Below are 19,843 nucleotides of genomic sequence, written 5' to 3'. Positions count from 1 at the left end.
GATTGCCTGTCTGTCTGTCTGTATGCTGTGTGTCTGTCTGTTGGCAGATTCTCCGGGTCTGGGAGGATCACAAGACCCCTGGAAACGTCTCTGCGGCATCCAGTCAACGGAGTGGCAGTTGCCTGCGGAGTGGGCTGCACCACTTCCATCGACCTGGTGTGTGCAGGGTTCAGCAGGCAGAGGGAATGGGGCTGGTGAGAAGTGGGACATAGTGGGAGCGGGGAAAGGGAGTCTGTAGACAGGAGAGCAATCGCTGATAAGAAAGTGGGTGCAAGAATGGGAGATGGGCAGAGACTGTGAAGATGGGGTGTACAAAGGGTGCTTTGGTGGAAGGGTATGGACTAGAAAAGGCAGTAGAAGTTGAGAGTGGACATTAGAGGTATATGGAGTGCAGAGGTGGGAATAGGCAGTAAGGGAATACAGAGGATCAGGGCCGTCGTGTCCATTAGACGAACTTCGGCGGTCGCCTAGGGCACCGAGCTGTAGGGGGCACCGAAGAGCAGCCACGTGGTGCCGCAAGCGGGGCCTGTCTTGCTCGCGGCAAAGAGAAATAGAGACTGTGTGCTTCTCAGGGCCCCGAGCAGCCCTGACAAGCACACAGTCAGCGCCGAAACAGGTTGGAGGGGGCGCGACCTGGGGGGGGGGGGGGGCAACGCAAGGGTCGCCTAGGGCGCCCAATACCCTTGCACCGGCCCTGCAGAGGAGGGAAGTATAGAGGTGGGAGTGGGTGTACGGGGAATAAGGAGAAAGACTGTAAGACTTGGGAGTGGGCAGTAAGGGATGTGTAAATGATAGATTTTTATATATTCACACTTCATTTCTCATTCTCTCCTCTCATGTATTCCTTTCTCCTCAAACCATCTTCCCCTCTACTCCTCCCCCCCCACAAGAGATGGCAAAGACAGACCTGAATCTCTATAAGAAGCCACCTATCTACAAACAGAGAGGTGAGAAGAGCTCTTTCCAATAGGGGGGTGGGGGTGCAGTCAGGGCCGGTGCAAGGCGATTAAGTGCCCTAGGCACCTTCTGCCTTGCGCCTGACCCCCCCCCCCCCTTCCCCCAGTCTCGGCCTTGACTCGAACTACTACCTCGTTCTCTGTTTTCTGGGCCGTGGGCAGGTTGGGTGCTGCTCGCAGCACCCAACCTCTTTGCCGCCGCCACTCACAGCCCCACATGGCTCGCACCTCCTAATGGTTGGTGTCCTAGGCCTAGGCCTAGTTCGCCTTAGTGCTTCTGCCAGCCCTGGGTGCAGTGGATCCCTAGAGGGGAGGGGGAGGTCTCTAGATCCCCAGGAATGAAAAGTATTGTGGTCCATTGAGAATGAAGATGTTACGGTTCCCCGGGGTTCCCTGATGATGGGGGAGCTGGGATTCCCTCAGAATTCAGTTCTCATATTTTTCTATGTCTGTAGGGAGAGGCTGAACCAGTCTTGGTTTTCCACCTACTGTACATAAAGACTTGTACTTCTTGTTTATTTATTTAAGAAACTTATATCTTGCACAATTCACAACTCTTAAGAAATTGAAACCACAAGTCCCAGAATGCCCTGAGAATAAAACCAGGACCGGCTTGGCCTCTCACTAGTGACATGGAGCTATATGAAAACCCCACCTGGGGCTAAAAGTTCCTGTAGTCCCCTGGGGATGGCACACATCCTCCCAGCTCTCCTCCCCCTGCTCTGAAAGGTAATATGTGAGTGGAAAACCCAGTGCTTTCCGTTTTTGCTGCTCTTTCTAGACTCTACTGGGATCCCTCAAGGCAAACACATCGAAGACCTCGTCATTGAGTCCTCCAAGTTCCCAGCAGCCCAGCCTCCCGATCCCAACCAGCCAGCAAAAATTGAGACCGACTACTGGCCCTGTCCTCCATCTCTTGCTGTTGTAGGTAAGAAATGGGCAGAGGGGCCAGAGTAAAGCAAGGGGACAGGCCATGTGGCCTGGGTCCAGTCCCTGGATCTTGCCCCGTTATATGCCTGGGGAAGGTCAGGTCAGTGCCATTCTGGAAAATGGCATCGACTGGGCTGGGTGTGAGGCTGCGTCCCAGCCCCACCACGGAACCCGCAACGTGATCTTAAGGTTCGGGGGGGGGGGGGTGCAGGAGAGGAATCTGGGGATAGGTGGAGGGTGTCGGCAGATGGGTCCAGGGCTTGGAGATCTATTTTTTTGTATTTGAGCTTTTTTTTTGGGGGGGGGGGGGGACAGGATCCTACAATTTATCATTGGCCTTTGGGGGATGGGGCCACCAGGGCTGTCACCGCACGGATACATTTTGTTCATTTTTATAGTTTGAGGGAGTTGGGGCTGCCTCAAGTGAGCACTGGCCCCTGCTCTACCTCTCCTTTTGGCCAAGCGACTTTTTTTTTTTTTGCTAGCTCTTTAAATGCAAGGCGGGATCCTTGTGACCCACATTAGGATCCCGGGCCTCCTGCTTCACATTTGCCACTTTCAAATAGGTGTAGGTATTTTATCACGGTTGGCCGTGATAAAATATTTGCATCAGATTGCCTAGTAATGATCTTCTTTGTATGCATTTGCATTAATCGTTGCTGCACATCGCATGCAAAGAAGGCCATTGTAATAGGGGAGGGAACCTGAGCAGGAAGCGGGCCTGGATTTGTCAATAGGCAAACTAGGCCTGGGCCTAGGGTGGAAGAAACCTGGGGGGGTAGCAGGCTGGCTGAAGATTTGCTGCCTTTCAGTTGTCCTGAATATCATTCAACAGAGAACAGCCCCCTCCTTCCTGATCCAGCACCTCCCCTCCAGGCAGCATGCAGGGAACAGGAGAGCCTGCAGCAAACAGAGCAAAGGGGGTTCATTTTGGGAAGATTAGGAGGGGGTGAGTAGAAATAATTGGAGGGTGGGCAAAGAGGGTGGGAGATGAAAGGGGGCTCAGCTAGGGGTGTATATCTGTGTGCAAGAGAGAGGGGAACAAGGGTAGGGGGCAGTGTTCATGTGTGGGAGAGAAGAGGGATGTGTGTGTGTGGTGGGGGGGGGGGTGCATTTTGGGTGGGATAATAGAGAGGAGCTACAAGGAGGAGCAGGACCGGAACCACCTTTGGAAGAAACTTGGGATGGGTTCAGAGAACCATCCTGTCATGCTGCAGTGGATAATGAAGAAGTTCTTGAAATGAACATAAGAACCTGCCATACTGGGTCAGACCAAGGGTCCATCAAGCCCAGCATCCTGTTTCCAACAGTGGCCAAGCCAGGTCATAAGTACCTGGCAGGATCCCAAGGGGTAGATAGATACCATACTGCTTATCCTAGGAATAAGAAGTGGATTACTACAACTCTACCTTAATAATGGTTATTGGACTTTTCCTCCAGGAAATTATCAAAATCTTTTTTATAAATGCCGCAAGACTAATAGCTGGAATCATGTTTCATAAACTAAACAGAGGAGGTGTCAAATGCACTTTTCTGCATTCAAAAAAAGTTGGGGATATTTTGAGGACCTTCATTTATTTGGAGAAATTATTTTCACTTCTGGAGACAGTTGTGGATATTCTGGACAATATAGAATTGGTGAATGCTTTTGAGGGAAGTTAGCATAGAAGCTTGAAATACTTTCTTACCAAAGTGGTCTAGAAATCTGTGGTCCTTTCCTGATGGTGAATTGGAATGAATTTGCATTTTCTTCGCTTTTTTCATCGCAGATTCGACTATCACTGAATTATGTGGTAATTGCACCACTCCAAATCCTGGAAATTGCTGCACTCTATATCTCAAATCCAACTTTCTCGCAGCCAGCGTGCCAGAGATCAGCGTTTCACATCCTCATTTGCAGAGCACTTAGGATGGCATGTACAGGCAATGCTACTGGCTCTGACGGAGTATCAAGAATTTGTAGGAGGCCTAGGAGATCAGAAGAAAGATTTTTGTCCTTATGCACATGGCCACCAGAACTGTTCCCATTTTTTCAACGAACTTTGAGTATGAGAGGTCTTCTAGAGGTGATGTATGTTCTGGTGGCTCTGGTAGAGTGTCGGAGGATATGCTTGCTGAGTCTTCATCTGAACCCAGAGGAACTGGGTCACTCACCCAGGAATGTATGAAAGGTGATGGTGAGTTGGGAGATGCCTCCACTAGCAAAGGAGGTGGCTCCTGGCAGCCGATGACCTCTAATTGGCTCGACTCCACTGTGGTAGAATAAGATGAGGAAGAAGATTGAATAATTAGCTCCAAAGAAGTGTTTAGCCCTATGGGTGACACTGGGACTCCACTAGGGGGAATTGCTGGTGCTAGCATCTGAAGAACAGGCTGAAGATATTTGTCTGACTGCTTACAAAAGAGCAGAGAAAATTTTTTTAACCTGAATGGAGATCTGTTCCACAGTTTGCTAAGTTTTCTGAGCTGTGAGTATATCCTCCTCAAAGAGAGGCTTGTTTCCTGTGCCCGAGACTGTGGTTGACATGAAATAAGCAGAAGTATGGAGCATATGGATGTTAGTGGCTCAATATGAAAACCTTCCCCCATTAATTGTGAGCCCTCTAGGGACCGGGAAATATCTACAGTACCTGCATGCAATCCACTTTGAAGTGCCTGAAAAGCAGAATATAAATAGCTTCTACCATGTTGACTGGCATCAATGTCGGGGGTCACCAGTCTGTAGTTTCCTGGATCACCCTGGGGCCCTTTTTAAAAATGGGTTTGGTTGCAATCAGGATTGGGACCTGATCACCAGGAGACTGGGAGCCCTTGGGCCATGGCATATCCCCAGGACAAGGTTCCAAGGAACACGCCATGAGTAGGCGAGCGCATCCGGGCAGGGCTGGACAGAAACTTAGAAGCACTTGGATACTTGGAACACCTGAGGACTCTGCTGAGCCTGCACGCACCGGCCTGAGACCCAGCACGCAATACTGATCTGCTCTCCAGCCACTCAAAAGCCCTTTTGGACCTGCTGCTTGGGAACAGATTGTGCATCAGGACAGACAGAGGTTGAAAGCAGAAGATGACTCTGGAGACAAGAACTTAAACGAAGGCACTGAAGACTTGGAACATAGACGAAGATTCAGGTTCAGGTTTCAGATTCAGTTTCAGGTGCAGATTGAATGCTATGCCGCAGCACACCCTACACAGCCTGTGGGCTGGTTGCAGACTACTTTGAATGTGGAGCAGATTCTGGGCTTGGAACATGACGAAGACTTGGCACTGGAAGACGAAGACTCTGGGAGAGTACTGCACTGCCACATGCCCTACACAATCTGAGGGCTGGTCGCCAACCAGGCCGAAGGCGGTGCAGACTCTGGGCTTGAGACTTGGACATGGACAGAAGCTGGGCAAGGAGCTCTGAAGACCAGGAGCAGGATTCAGGAACTCAGAACCAGGGATGGGACCCCGGCATTCAGGAACTCAGAACCAGGGACAGGACCACAGCATTAAAAAAACAAGGAACTTCCAGAGACTTGGCCAGTGAAGAAAACAGGCCTTGTGCCATGAGATGCCCTACACAACCTGTGGGCTGGTCATGGACCATGATTCTTGCACACCTGGAAGAGTGGAGGAGAGAGAAGTCCTGGAAGGAGTAACTAGGAGATGAGGACTGGAACAATAGGAAGTTGCGAGGACTTGACATCAGGAACAGAAGGCACATATACCGTTGAGAGATCAGGAACATGGAACGAAGAACATAGAGGAACTTCCACAAAGAACATGAAGACCTTGAAGAAGCTAAGACTGAAACAGGAAGAGCTCCAGGAGCAAGAAGCTGGAACAGGAACTACAGGAGCAAGCAACTCCTTGTGAAAGCAACCAGGAAGAGACTGAGGAACCCTTTTATAGGGCTGCAGGCATGACATCATCAGGGAGGGCCACGGGGCTTTTTCCGCCATAGGCCCGTTAAATGTTCAAGAGAAGCTTGCATGCCTAGAGAACACCATCAGAGAGGAAGTCGGCAGCTCGGGTCACGAAGAGGACAACATCGGTGGTGCTCCTGGCTGCAGGGAGAAGTGGCAGTGACTGTGGGGTCCTGCTGCCGCAAGGTGACACATGGCAGCATTCCAAGCCATGTGGAGATCAGCAGTGATTCAAGGCCACGCCGAGCAGGAGCAGCATTGGGAGAGAGGCCACACAGGAACAGAGCCGGCAGCATGGCTCGAAGGCGTCAGCGGCTCCTCCAGGCTGTGCCAGGAGGCAGAGTGGTGTCGGGGGTCAACGGTGCTTGAAGGCCGTGCTGGAAATCAGTGCTGGAGTCGGGGGAAAGAAGGTGAGCATGCTGTTCAGGAGCGGCAATCGCAACAGGTGTTATGTTGGTCACCCTCCGGTCCTCAGGTACCATAGCTGATTTCAATGAGAAGTTAGAGATTACTAGTAATAAGTCTGTAATTTCAGTTTTTAGTTCTTTCAGAACTCTGGGATGCAAACCGTTTGGTCCCAGTGATTTGTTATTCTTTAGTTTGTCTGTTTGCTCTATTACATCTTCCCGGTTCACTGTGATTTGATTCAGTTCCTCTGAATCACTCTCAAAGAATGTTTCTGCGATAGGTATCTTCCCAACACACTCCAGAGCGCAGACCAAAACAGAATTCATGTGGTTTTTCTGCTATGGCCTTGTCTTCCCTGAGCGGCCTTTTCACTCCTTAGTCATCCCGCAGACCAACTGGCTCCCTCACAGCCTTCTTGCTTTGAATATTCTTGGAAATATTTCTAATCTGAGTTTTTGACTTTCTGGCCAATTTCTTTTCAATTTCTCTTTTGGTCTGCCTTGTTCATGCTTTACATCTAATTTGCCAGTGCTTCTGCTGTTTTCCTATTTTCTTCCTTTGGATCCACCTTTCAGTTTTTGAAAGATATCCTTTTCGCTTCAGTAGCCTCTTTCATCTCCCCATTTAACTATGCTGGCAGTCGTTTGGTCTTCTTTCTGCCAAAATGTTAGGAACCCTAACCTACAACCTTGCACCCTCTGCCACCCGACCGCTGCAGCATTCCACCTCTCCCTACCACCACAGCGGTATCCATAATCCCCTAGCTCTCTTTCCCAGCCCCAAGCAAATTTCTCTCTCGCTCCCCACCTACCTGCAGCCAGCATCTCCTTATCTCTTCCCTATAACCCCATTCAGATTCCCTTCTCTCTGTACTCCAGCCCCAGCAGCATCCAGCCATCCATCTCCCTCCCCTCCCTATCCTGACATCCTACCCTCATTGTTCCGGGCTTCCCAGCACAGCAAGAGAGTGAGTGCAGCAGTGCTCCCTTCACAGTGCAGCTCCAGCCTCCTCCAGAGAGGGACGCACGGAGCAGGGTGCGGCTCCAGCATTCCTCTCCTCCATCACCTCCGTGCACACACAGGGACCACCCCCTCGGGCGCAGGAGCATCAACGTCTGGCCACAGTTCGTGCACAGGTGCAGTGTGACATCCGGAATGGGGTGGGGGAGAGACAGACGCTCCGTTCACCGGTGCTGGGCCCTCTTTGGTGGGTCAGACAGGCAGCAAGTCGCACTGACAGATGGACCAAGGCGATGCCAGTCCTGCTGCAGTGCTGCTGCTGCTGCTGCTGCCGCCCCCAAAATCATGGCGCGCCAGGCTTCCACTGGCCTTGAAACTGCCCCAAATCTATTTGGACGTCTAACTATTCACCCCATTTGGGTGTTCAGTCTTAGATCCAGATGGAAATTTTCAAGCCCCCTTGCTTTATCTCCCTTCCTCCAGTCTAAACACAGTTATGGGAATGCCTCCTCGTAGAGGAAATAGAAGTACGCGTGCTACGGAAGACTGCACATAGTTGAAGGTGACCAGTTTTTCCAGGGTAAATGGCTTTGAAAATCTGCCCAGTTTCTTATGTGCAAAAAAACCCAAACATGTCAGTCTGAATTCCCGTTTACATGCGGAACGCTTCGGCTTTGAAAATTTAGCCCAAACTCTAACCGTAATGTCAGGTTTTCAAAAAAACTGAACGTAGATGTGCATCACGGACTATGGAGGGTGACTTTTGCTCTTTGGGTTCCCAGAGACGGAGTGGAGGAGACGCAAGGCACACAAGAGAGGGGAGGAGGTGGAGGAGGAAGAGGTGACAGAGGAGATGGAGGAGCTGGTCGAGCTTCAGAAAAAGGAGCTGAGTAAGGTACTGTACCATGAGCCAAGGAGGGGGTAAGGGACTGCAGAGCCCGGCTGGGGTCCTGGGGCCTTTTAACCCTCATTACTGATCAGAACCAATAAATCCTGCCCAGACCTGTCAGGAGTGGGTTTCCCACTCTCCCAGTCCTGCCTCAGAATGCAGGAATACTCTCCTCCCTCTCCCTCTTCCTATGGAGACTCAGAGAACAGGGAAGGAGTGGTCAAACAGGAAAGATGAGTGTGAGCCACAGTAAATTGTTACTCTTTGTACTCTGAGCAGCATTGTTAAGGAAGGATAACAAGATAAAACGGAGATTATATCAAATGGTCCCAGATCAGGTTCCTATCCAGATCTTTCTCAGAACCCTGCTGTCTTCTGAAGGGTTCAGCAATGCTCCCAGGATTTATCTGCTTCACTTGCATCTTCTTCATTTTCTTCTCTCATTTTCTTTTGGACAGATCCCCTCGAACCTGGGGAAGATGATTATGAAGGAAGAAATGGAAAAAACTCTGCCCATAAGGAGGAAAACCCGCTCCCTCCCTGACAGAACGCCTTTCTACACCCGTGAGTCTCTGCTCCCTCCCTGACAGAACGCCTTTCTACACCCGTGAGTCTCTGCTCCCTCCATGACAGAACGCCTTTCTACACCCGTGAGTCTCTGCTCCCTGCCTGACAGAACGCCTTTCTACACCCGTGAGTCTCTGCTCCCTCCCTGACAGAACGCCTTTCTACACCCGTGAGTCTCTGCTCCCTCCCTGACAGAACGCCTTTCTACACCCGTGAGTCTCTGCTCCCTCCCTGACAGAACGCCTTTCTACACCCGTGAGTCTCTGCTCCCTCCCTGACAGAACGCCTTTCTCCACCCGTGAGTCTCTGCTCCCTCCCTGACAGAACGCCTTTCTACACCCGTGAGTCTCTGCTCCCTCCCTGACAGAACGCCTTTCTACACCCGTGAGTCTCTGCTCCTTGTATGACAGAACGCCTTTCTACACCCGTGAGTCTCTGCTCCCTGCCTGACAGAACGCCTTTCTACACCCGTGAGTCTCTGCTCCCTGCCTGACAGAACGCCTTTCTACACCCGTGAGTCTCTGCTCCCTGCCTGACAGAACGCCTTTCTACACCCGTGAGTCTCTGCTCCCTCCCTGACAGAACGCCTTTCTACACCCGTGAGTCTCTGCTCCCTCCCTGACAGAACGCCTTTCTACACCCGTGAGTCTCTGCTCCCTGCCTGACAGAACGCCTTTCTACACCCGTGAGTCTCTGCTCCTTGTATGACAGAACGCCTTTCTACACCCGTGAGTCTCTGCTCCTTGTATGACAGAACGCCTTTCTACACCCGTGAGTCTCTGCTCCCTGCCTGACAGAACGCCTTTCTACACCCGTGAGTCTCTGCTCCCTGCCTGACAGAACGCCTTTCTACACCCGTGAGTCTCTGCTCCTTGCCTGACAGAACGCCTTTCTACACCCGTGAGTCTCTGCTCCCTGCCTGACAGAACGCCTTTCTACACCCGTGAGTCTCTGCTCCCTCCCTGACAGAACGCCTTTCTACACCCGTGAGTCTCTGCTCCCTCCCTGACAGAACGCCTTTCTACACCCGTGAGTCTCTGCTCCCTCCCTGACAGAACGCCTTTCTACACCCGTGAGTCTCTGCTCCCTCCTGACAGAACGCCTTTCTACACCCGTGAGTCTCTGCTCCCTCCCTGACAGAACGCCTTTCTACACCCGTGAGTCTCTGCTCCCTCCCTGACAGAACGCCTTTCTACACCCGTGAGTCTCTGCTCCCTGCCTGACAGAACGCCTTTCTACACCCGTGAGTCTCTGCTCCCTCCCTGACAGAACGCCTTTCTACACCCGTGAGTCTCTGCTCCCTGCCTGACAGAACGCCTTTCTACACCCGTGAGTCTCTGCTCCCTGCCTGACAGAACGCCTTTCTACACCCGTGAGTCTCTGCTCCCTGCCTGACAGAACGCCTTTCTACACCCGTGAGTCTCTGCTCCCTCCCTGACAGAACGCCTTTCTACACCCGTGAGTCTCTGCTCCCTGCCTGACAGAACGCCTTTCTACACCCGTGAGTCTCTGCTCCCTGCCTGACAGAACGCCTTTCTACACCCGTGAGTCTCTGCTCCCTCCCTGACAGAACGCCTTTCTACACCCGTGAGTCTCTGCTCCTTGTATGACAGAACGCCTTTCTACACCCGTGAGTCTCTGCTCCCTGCCTGACAGAACGCCTTTCTACACCCGTGAGTCTCTGCTCCCTGCCTGACAGAACGCCTTTCTACACCCGTGAGTCTCTGCTCCCTGCCTGACAGAACGCCTTTCTACACCCGTGAGTCTCTGCTCCCTGTATGACAGAACGCCTTTCTACACCCGTGAGTCTCTGCTCCCTCCCTGACAGAACGCCTTTCTACACCCGTGAGTCTCTGCTCCCTCCCTGACAGAACGCCTTTCTACACCCTGTGAGTCTCTGCTCCATGCCTGACAGAACACCTTTCTCCACCCGTGAGTCTCTGCTCCCTGCCTGACAGAACGCCTTTCTCCACCCTTGAGTCTCTGCTCCCTCCCTGACAGAACGCCTTTTCTACACCCGTGAGTCTCTGCTCCCTCCCTGACAGAACGCCTTTTCTACACCCGTGAGTCTCTGCTCCCTCCCTGACAGAACGCCTTTCTACACCCGTGAGTCTCTGCTCCCTGTATGACAGAATGCCTTTCTGCCCTGTGAGTCTCTGCTCCCTCCCTGACAGGACATCTTTGTCCATCCATGAGTCTCTGCTCCCTCTATAACAGAATGCCTTTCTCCATCCATGAGTCTCTGCTCCCTCTATAACAGAACTCCTTTCTCCATCTATGAGTCTCTACTCCCTCTATAACAGAATGCCTTTCTCTATCCATGAGTCTCTGCTCCTTCCTGACAGAACGACATTCTACAGCAGGGCCTCCCGTACCTTTAGCCAATGTGGCCCCCATTTTAGCTCTTTTATATTCACCTGACCCCAGAAGACGAGCACAGCAAATAAGCAGGCGTGCGGTCTCTCTCCCCACAGTCCAGCTTATACCTGCTCTCAACCTGTACTCTCTTCAGTTGATTGTTTCTCATAACCTCTACCCTTCCAGCAGATGACCTTTCTCAACCTTCTCCCCTCCAGCTGATCACCTCTTACGTGCCCCAGCTACTCTCACCTCCCCAACCCATCCTCTCTCACCCACAAATCCTTCATATTACCCAGGTGGGTCCTCTGTCACCATCCTCCATTCCCTCACTCTCAACCCCATCTCCTCTCTCACCTCCAGAGTGATATCCTCTCTTCCAATCCATCTCATATCCTCCGGCTGATCCACCTTTTACCCCATAGCTCCTCTTACATCTCCCAGTTAATTTTAGGTCATTTTCCCTCTCATGCCCTCTACAGCTAATCCCTCTCCAGCTGATGCAGCCCTCAAACTCCTCCTGCATCTGATCCCTCTCTTCAGACTGGCCCTTCTTCAGACATCTATGGTCTGGTCAGCAACATTTTCCTTCAGGCCCTGTAACAAAGGTGGATGACAACTGGGAAGAGAGGGCAGGTTGATGACAGTGCAACATTTGCCCTTTGGCTAGATTCAGTGGTGGGCGAAGAAAGAGGAACAGTGGCAATTTCCATCAGCCTGTGTACTCTCGGCTCTTCCCTCCCTGCCATAGCTTGTCCAAAACCAGATAGTAATCTGCAAATGGCAGCAGCATTAGTAATGAAAGTCAGGATGGGGCCTGCAAGCCAATGCAAGCTCATAGGCCCTTCAGCAGCCCAAATCCCTCCTCACACAGGGCTCTCTGCTTTCACAGAAACTCATGCAAGGGCAGAGCCACTGCAGGATCTGTGAGTGTGTGTCTGGCTCACAGGCACTATGCTCCTTATATTACTAATGATGCAGGCTCCTGAAGAACACTGCCCTTTGAGGCACTTGTAACCCCAGATGAAAGTTTTCTGACCCCATTCGGGGTCCCGACCCTTAGTTTGGGAAGGGTCTGTCTTACAGCCTTCCCCAAGGCCAGTTGCAGCATGAAGGCTTTAGGGGCTATTTAGCAGTGCTCATACCCACCACCTCCATAGAGTGTTCGGTGTTGGTAACAAATTTTACATTCACACTTCATACAACATGTAGTTATTGTTTGAGGGCTCTCCCATGCATGATCCTTTCCCGCTCCAACCCACTGTCATGATCCTCTCTGTCACTCTGCTGCATGATCCTCTCACACACCACCACTCTCCCTCCTGCCAGGCTCCATCCTCTCTCTCTTTCAAATACCACCCTGGACAACCTTCTTTCTTCACTTCACCCTTCTTCCAACCTGAATGACTGTCTTTCCTTTAGCCACCCACTCACGAGCAATCTTCTCCCTCCTTCCCCCAGCCAGCAGGAAGACGGCAGCATTTCATGAAATATATTCCTTCTCCACTGGCTGGTGTCATTCTGGTTTCTAAACACGGGGTGCCAGCTGATCCCACAACACTACTGGGCCTGTGTGTTCAAACCTCAGATTGAATCCATCTGGTGGAGAAGACAGACGCAACATGAAGTGCCACTGTCTTCCTGCTGGCCAGAGGGGAAAAAAGGGAGAGGAGAGAACTGGGATTGTACAAAGGAGGCACGCAGCAAAACTGGGGGTGGGGTAGTACATCACAGTGTTCCCCCATAGTGCTGGACATCCAGCTTTCCTCCAGCACTCTCCACTGCTCCACACAGTTCGCGCTCTTCCACCATTCATTCCAGCTCCCCCACAGCCAGCATTCTTTTGCCATTCTCTCAGCTCCTCCATAACTAGCCCTGCTTCCCCCACAGTCAGTGCTTCTCCACCGCTCTGTACAGCTCACCCACCTTAGTAAGCACTCTTATATTCATATATTCCTCCCACTCGGTGCTTCTCCACCATTCCTGAAAGGCTCCTGACTGGAGCTTCTGAATCATTGCTTTTGACTGGTTCCTGTGAAGGACTACTGTTCCTCTCACCTTAAATACAAAGCTAGAAATCCTGACAACTTTTTAATTGTTTTCCAGATCTACACTCAGGAAACTCCAAATCCGCCTCTCTTCCCGCCTATGGGAAAAGCAGTCTGACTCGGGTAAGGCTAGCCAGGAATACTGAAATGTGAACTTACAGGGTTGGGTGCATTAAAAAAGGTTGCATACTGTGCAGCCTGTGATGATCAATCACCCAGTGGAACCTTACCCTGGAAATTTCCCCTGCCGTTCCCTGGATTTCCTGGCAGTGGCCATTGGAGGCATGCCAAGAATAACCACATCCATGGAGTGAGATCTGATTTGGCTTATGCAGTTTGTAAGAGTTGTCACTGTGACATTATAGTCTTTATAGACCAATCAGCTCTTTTTTGTGTGTGTGTGTGTGTTTGGTGATTTGTAACTGGTTGGCTGTCCTTGAAGGTTCAGAGAATTTCAAAGGATAGATTTACAGAATTTTAAAAATAATAATTTTGTAGTAAAAGGTTTAATTGGAGCACTTTTGGAATAAGGGCTGGTGTGCACAAAACCTTGAATAACACTTTCCAGCATGCATCAAATCAGAGTCCCGAAGTATACTTCCCAGCATGCATCTGCACAAAGCCTTGAGTAACACTCGTGCATCTGCATAAAGCCTTGCGTAACACTTCCCAGCATATGCGTCTCTGCAGGGTTTGTGGTACCGGTGTGGGAGAGATTGTTATAAATTCTATGATCTTGCTTTGCAGCTGCAGTCAGCAGAGTTCACTCCTGGGAACAGTGAGATGGAAAGCCGAGGTAAGTGATAGAGTACACACCATTCCTGACTGATTTGAAATTAGATTATCTACTCACTGATAAACAGCCTTCCTATACCTTGGCCCTGTTACCACAATCCTTATCTATCCACCCCCTTCTGTATCTCAGCCCTGTATCCATTCACTTTGCTCCTTCATCTCAGCCCTGTAACACATCTCCACATCCCCACAGGTCCCATCCTTTTGTACCTCACACTCTTACTGTATCCTGTAATACATCCCCCTAGTGTGGCTAGTAGAAGGGATGGAAGGTTTACCCTAGACTTATTTCAGCTCCTGTTCTTTTTTTTTTTTCTCTTTTTTAGGACTTCAGGTAAGAGTTGTCATTGGACACAGTACTGGATGTGAAGGTCAGACCTCCTGTGCACAATTTATGTGTGATTTAATGTCTGAACTCTTTGGGGTCCCTGACATACGGGACTCTAGGGATGTCTGTGACTGAGCTCTGTAGTATCCCTAAAGAGAGAGATCCTGGGCAGATGGCTCTTAGTTTCTCAGAATTTCTCTAGAACATAAGAAATGTCATGTTGGATTAGATGAAGGTCTATTCACCCCAACATTTTGTCTGCAACAGTAGCCAGTCTGGGTCCCAAGTACTCGGAAGATCCCAAAAAAATAGATCTGTTTCTTGTTACTCACTCCTGGGGATAACAGTAGCTTTCTTTACTCTGCCTGGCTAATAATGTTTAATGGACTTTCCTACAGGAATTTGTTCTAACCTCTCTGAAACCCCACTATGCTAGTGACCTTGACCATGTCCCCTGGCAACGAATTCCACAGCTTGATTATGTACTAAGTGAAAAAATTCTTTCTATGATTTGTTTTAAATCTGTTGATTGTCAGTTTCATGGCGTATCCCCTTGTTAATACTATTTTTTGAAAGGGTAAATAACCATCCTTTTATAAACTTTTATCATGTCCCTTTTCAGCTGCCTCTTTTGCAAGCTGAAGAGCCCTGAAATGAATAGCCTTTAATCACGGGAAAGTTGTTCTAACCCTTTTATAATTTTTGTCACCCGCCTCTGTATCTTTTTTAGTTCTGCTGTCTTTTTTGAGAAGGGGCGACCAGAACTACATTTTGCAAAAGTGAACCCTTGGGCCAAGGGGTAGTTGACGCAACCTGCAGGGAGAAGCCCTGCAGGTCCCCACCATCGGCAGGTGGAGCTGGCTGAAGCAGAGGCCCAAATGGAGCTTCGCCAATACCAGCCCTCATTCCTCTTAGGTTAAGCCCTCAGGTGCCAGGGCCAGCTGGACTTAGGTGTGGGTCTCTGTGGAGGAGAAGATCCGTTTCATAGAAGATGATATGGGCCAGCACAGTAAGAGAAAGCTGAATCAGGTCAAGCAATGGTCAGGGCAGGTGGCAGGCAACCAGAGTCATGTTCAGGCTGTGGTCAGAGGCAGGCAGAGTATACTCAGGGTCAAGGTCCAGGCAGAGGGCCAGACCAGGGGGAGGTCAGTCAATATCAATAGGCAGACTTCAGAGGTAAGTGGAGGTCAAGCAGTGTCGAGTCTAAGCTGGGATCAATGGCAGAAGTCCAAACCGAGGAGACGAGGAACAACGGAAGACAAGGATCCACAGGAATAAGGAGAAACACTGGGAAGCGGACATGGAGGACTGACCAGGAAGACAAGAATTCGGAATGAAGACACAGAAGAACAGGAACACAGCAGGAACTAGGAACAGATGTCATGGGTGAAGAATGCTGAGGCAAAGCACTACTCCGAAGAGGTGACCTTTTGCCGAGGCAAGGAGAGGCAGGAGAAGTGGCCTTAAATTGTCCCAGTCCATGATGTCATCAAGAGGCACCAAGGGAGCATTACCGCCACGGGCCCTTTAAATGGCAAGAAAAAGGCGCGTACGCCTAGGAGAAACCCTACAGCGTTGCTGGCGGCAGTGTGGGCCTAGTCGCTCTGTGCTGGGCGGCTGCAGCCTTGCTGAGAAGGCCGGCCGCAGTGATGGAGATCTGCTTGCCGGGGTCTGGGCTGGAGGTTAAGAGTGGCGGGTTTCAGGACGGACCCGCAACCCGCCAAATGCAACCCTACACACAGTACTCAAGGTGTGGTCGCATCATGGATCAGTACAGAAGCAATTTGATATTTTCCATTTCATTCTATATTCATTTTCTATTTGCTTTTTTGATCACCACTGCACACTGAGCCAAGCATTTTAACGTATTGTCCACAAAGATTCCAAGATCCTTTTCCTGGCCAGTGACTCCTAATACAGAATGCAACATTGTGTACCTGTGGTTGGGATTATTTTTCCCTATGTGCGTCACTTTGCACTTTTCCGCATTAAATTTCATCTGCCATTCAGATGCCCAGTCTCCTAGCCTCACAAGGTCCCTCTGCAGTTCCTCGCAAATCCCTGCTGTTTTAACAACGTTCAACAATTTTGTGTCATCTGCATATTTGATCACTTCTCTTGTTGTTCCCCTTTCCAGATTATTTACGAATATGTTAAGCAGCACCTATTCCTTGGCTACTCTACTAATGACCTTTCTTCATTTGGAAAACTGGCCATATAGTCCTGCCCTGTTTCATGTCTTTTAACCAGTCACCTATCCACAATAGGTCACTGCTTCCTATCCCATGATTTTTTAATTTCCTGAGCAGTTTGTCATGGGAGACTATGTCAAATGCTGGCTCACCTTTATCTAAATGTTTATTTACACCTTCAAAAAACTCTAAAAGATTGTTAAGGCAAGATTTCACTTTGCTAAAACCACATTGACTTTTCCCTAGTAAGCCATGTCTGTCTATCTGGCCAGTAATTTTGTTTAGAAGAATAGCTTCTACCATTTTGTCTGCCATTGAAGTCAGGCTCACCAGTCTATAGTTTCCTGGATTACTCCAGAGCCCTTTTTAAAAATCAGCATTACATTTGCCACCCTCCAGTTCTCAGGTATTGAGGCTATTTTAACTGATAGATTACAGATTACTAGTAACAGGTTTGCAGTTTCATGTTTGAATTCATTTAGAATGCAGTCCAGTCCTGGTGGTTTTTCACTCTTTAGTTTAGTAATTTGATCTATTAAATCCTGCATTATCACAGAGATTTGTTTTGGTTGCTCAGAACCATCATTGTAAAAGAATGTTTCTGATGGGGGGTATGTGCCTAACATCTTCCTCAGTAGAGACCAAAGCAAAGGATTCATTCAGTTTTTTGTCAATTTCCTTGTCTTCCCTGAGCACCTCTTTTGCTCCCCAGTCATCTAGCAGCTCAATTGACTCCCTCATAGGCTTCGTGCTTCAAATATACTTGAGAAAAAGTTTTTATTATGAATTCTTGCCTCTCTGGAAAATGTCTTCTAAAATTCTCTGTTGGTTTATCTTCCTATTATTTTACATCTAACTTATCAATATGTCTGCTCTTGCCTATTTTCTTCATTTGGGTCTTCTTTCAATTTTTTGAACAATGCCCTTTTGGCTATAATTGCCACTTTCACCTCACCATTAAATCATGCTGGCAGACATGTGGTTTTCCTTCTGTCTTTTTTAATGTGCGGAATACATTTTATCTGGGCTTCCAAGATGGTATTTTTAATCAATGTCCACATCTCATACAAATGTTAACCTTAGCATCTGTTCCTTTGAGTATTTCTAACAAATGTCATCATTCTATCTTAGTTTCCCTTTTTAAAGTTATATGCTACTGCAAGTTTTATTTAATGACCTCCTTCCCGTGATTATGTCAAATTTGATTGCTTTATGATCCGCTATTGCTTAGTGGCCCCACCATAGTAACTCCATGCGCCAGGTTGTGCATTCCATGTTATGCGTGCCGGCCGCAGCAGACCCATGGTTCGGCCCCTTCACCTCTCTCAAGTAAATCCAGTGCCTGGTCTCTCATCCCTGGCGGCGGTAGGCCGCTGGCTTCATCCTTAGGCCGCCCCTGGTGTCTCCGGCTCAGCTATAGATCCTGGTGCCTCTGGTTCATCTACAGACCCTGGTGCTCTGCGTCGGGCCTCTCCGCGTGGTGCTCGGAGAGACACTGCTACTCGGCGCTGCGCCCCTCCCGAGGCACGCATGTGCACATCACTCTGTCTTAAGTAGGGCCTGCGGCGGGAACTGAGCTGTGGCTCCTGATGATAATGTCAGCAGAACTCCAGTACTTAAGCCCGGGCTCCGCTCCCTAGCTTTGCCTTTGCAACAGGTCTCCTCGCTGGTCGAGTACTTGTTGCCTCCTGAGATTCTCCTTCATTCCTGGTTCCTGATCCTCGCTGACTCCTGTTCCCGGTTTCCTCGTTCCTGTGTTCCTGTTCCTCAACTGAGCCTTGGATTGCCTTCTTGGATCTTGACCTCTGCTTTGCCTGACCACATCACTGATTCTCTCCAAGCCCGGACCTTTTGCTTTGCCTGATCACGTCGTTGACTCTCTCCAGACCCAGACCTCTACATTGCCTGACTACTCTGTTGCCTCTCTTCAGACCCGGACCTTTGCATTGCCTGACTACTCCGCTGCCTCTCTCCAGACCCAGACCTCTGCATTGCCTGACTACGCTCTTGACTTTCTCCTCGTCCAGACCTCAGCCTTGCTTGCCACTGCTTCCAGATTGCCACCAGCCCTGACTCCAGCTTGCCTTATGATACCTCTTCAGTCTACGTCCTGGACTTGGCCTATTCAGGCTTCGGCCTGTTCTTGCTCGGGCGCCCCCTGTCAGACTTTGTTCCTATTCATGCCCAGATCTCCGGGACTCTGCCTCGTCCAGTACAGACTTCTCCTCTCTTCAGTTGCTGCCACTGGGCTGACCTTGATCCTTCCATCGACGACAACATACGGAGGCCCACCTAAGTCCAGCCAGCCCCGGCACCCAAGGGCTCAACCCGCGGGGAACGAGGGCTGGTATTGGTGAAGCACCAGCCGGCCTTCGTCCATCAGCCCTCTCCGCCTGCCAACGATGGGGACCCATAGGACCCTTCCTATGGGTTGCGTCAACCCCACCTTGGCCTAAGGGTCCACCTCTGGCGCAACATTCCACTGAGGACTAGATCTAAAGTAGCTTCCCCTCATCAGTTCTAGGACTAACTGCTCCATGAAACATTTTTGGTATATAAAAACTTAACCTCTCTAGCATGTCCTGATGAGACATTGACTCAGTCAGTGCTGGGATCATTTAAATCTCCCATTATTACTATGTTGCCAAATTTATTTGCCATCCTAATTTCAGTTAACATTTTATAGTCTGTTTCTTCATTATAACCAGGTGGATGGTAGTATACACCCACGCTATACTCTTACCCATCACATATAGAATTTCTATCCATAAGGATTCCACAGTGCATTTTGTTTCCTGCAGGACTTTTACCCTGCTTGACTCAGTGCCATCCTTTACATATAGTGCCATCCCTCCACCAGTTTGATCTGCTCTGTCAGGTTGGTATGATTTATACCCTGGGTATCACAGTGTCCCAGTGGTTATTCTCCTTCCACCACATTTCTGAAATGCCTATAATGTCTATATCCTCATATAGTCCCATACATTCTAACTCTATATATTTCTTATCTCTCTTTGATTGCTAAATTAATAGAAAGAATGGTACTTACTCAACTCGGAATTTTTGGATGATAAAATGGTACTGAGTCCACAAAAGTGTGGATTTCAAAAGAGCCATAATACTGAGACTGTTGTTTTAATTCATGAAATAGATTGTAGAAAGGAGGTCTTAGCAGATTTTTTTGGACATCTTGGCTGCTTAGACACTCTGTCATATGACATTACTGCATAGATTCCGTGAACTGGGAACAGGAGGGCAGGTTCTTTGTTGGTTTACCTCCTTTTTGTCTAACAGACAACAACAGGTTAAAATAAGTGAACAACAATCTGACTTGGTGATTATAGATGTTGCGAGCGACAAAAGCATGAGCCGTTCTTGCTGTGGCGCAATTGACGCAACCTTGGGGGCAGAACCCTAAGTTTTGCGCTGATAGCGAGCGGAGTCTTTGCATGGGCCAGACTAAGGGAAGGTCCAGAAGTTTGTAACTACGGACAGAGCTGA

At 49.5% G+C, this 19,843-nt stretch overlaps 1 protein-coding gene and 1 long non-coding RNA gene across 8 annotated transcripts in view; one reads left to right on the top strand and one right to left on the bottom strand.

Annotated features, from left to right (window-relative positions):
- The window catches only part of LOC115092671, an 82,215-nt gene that overhangs the window by 11,767 nt on the left and 50,605 nt on the right, over positions 1 to 19,843 (bottom strand). The window lies entirely within an intron of this gene.
- Positions 1 to 19,843, top strand: part of DMTN (dematin actin binding protein) — a 124,686-nt gene that overhangs the window by 69,623 nt on the left and 35,220 nt on the right. For all 7 annotated transcript variants that reach the window (XM_029603851.1, XM_029603848.1, XM_029603849.1 and 4 more), the window contains 8 exons: positions 48 to 156; positions 891 to 947; positions 1,738 to 1,884; positions 7,948 to 8,060; positions 8,513 to 8,618; positions 13,086 to 13,150; positions 13,775 to 13,823; positions 14,149 to 14,156. In XM_029603851.1, coding sequence (XP_029459711.1) covers positions 48 to 156; positions 891 to 947; positions 1,738 to 1,884; positions 7,948 to 8,060; positions 8,513 to 8,618; positions 13,086 to 13,150; positions 13,775 to 13,823; positions 14,149 to 14,156 — 654 coding nt within the window. The remainder of the gene's footprint in view (positions 1 to 47; positions 157 to 890; positions 948 to 1,737; positions 1,885 to 7,947; positions 8,061 to 8,512; positions 8,619 to 13,085; positions 13,151 to 13,774; positions 13,824 to 14,148; positions 14,157 to 19,843) is intronic.

Source organism: Rhinatrema bivittatum, chromosome 5 (genome assembly GCF_901001135.1).
Source record: "Rhinatrema bivittatum chromosome 5, aRhiBiv1.1, whole genome shotgun sequence".
Lineage (NCBI taxonomy): Eukaryota > Metazoa > Chordata > Amphibia > Gymnophiona > Rhinatrematidae > Rhinatrema > Rhinatrema bivittatum.
This window is presented reverse-complemented; position numbering and strand designations above follow the sequence as displayed.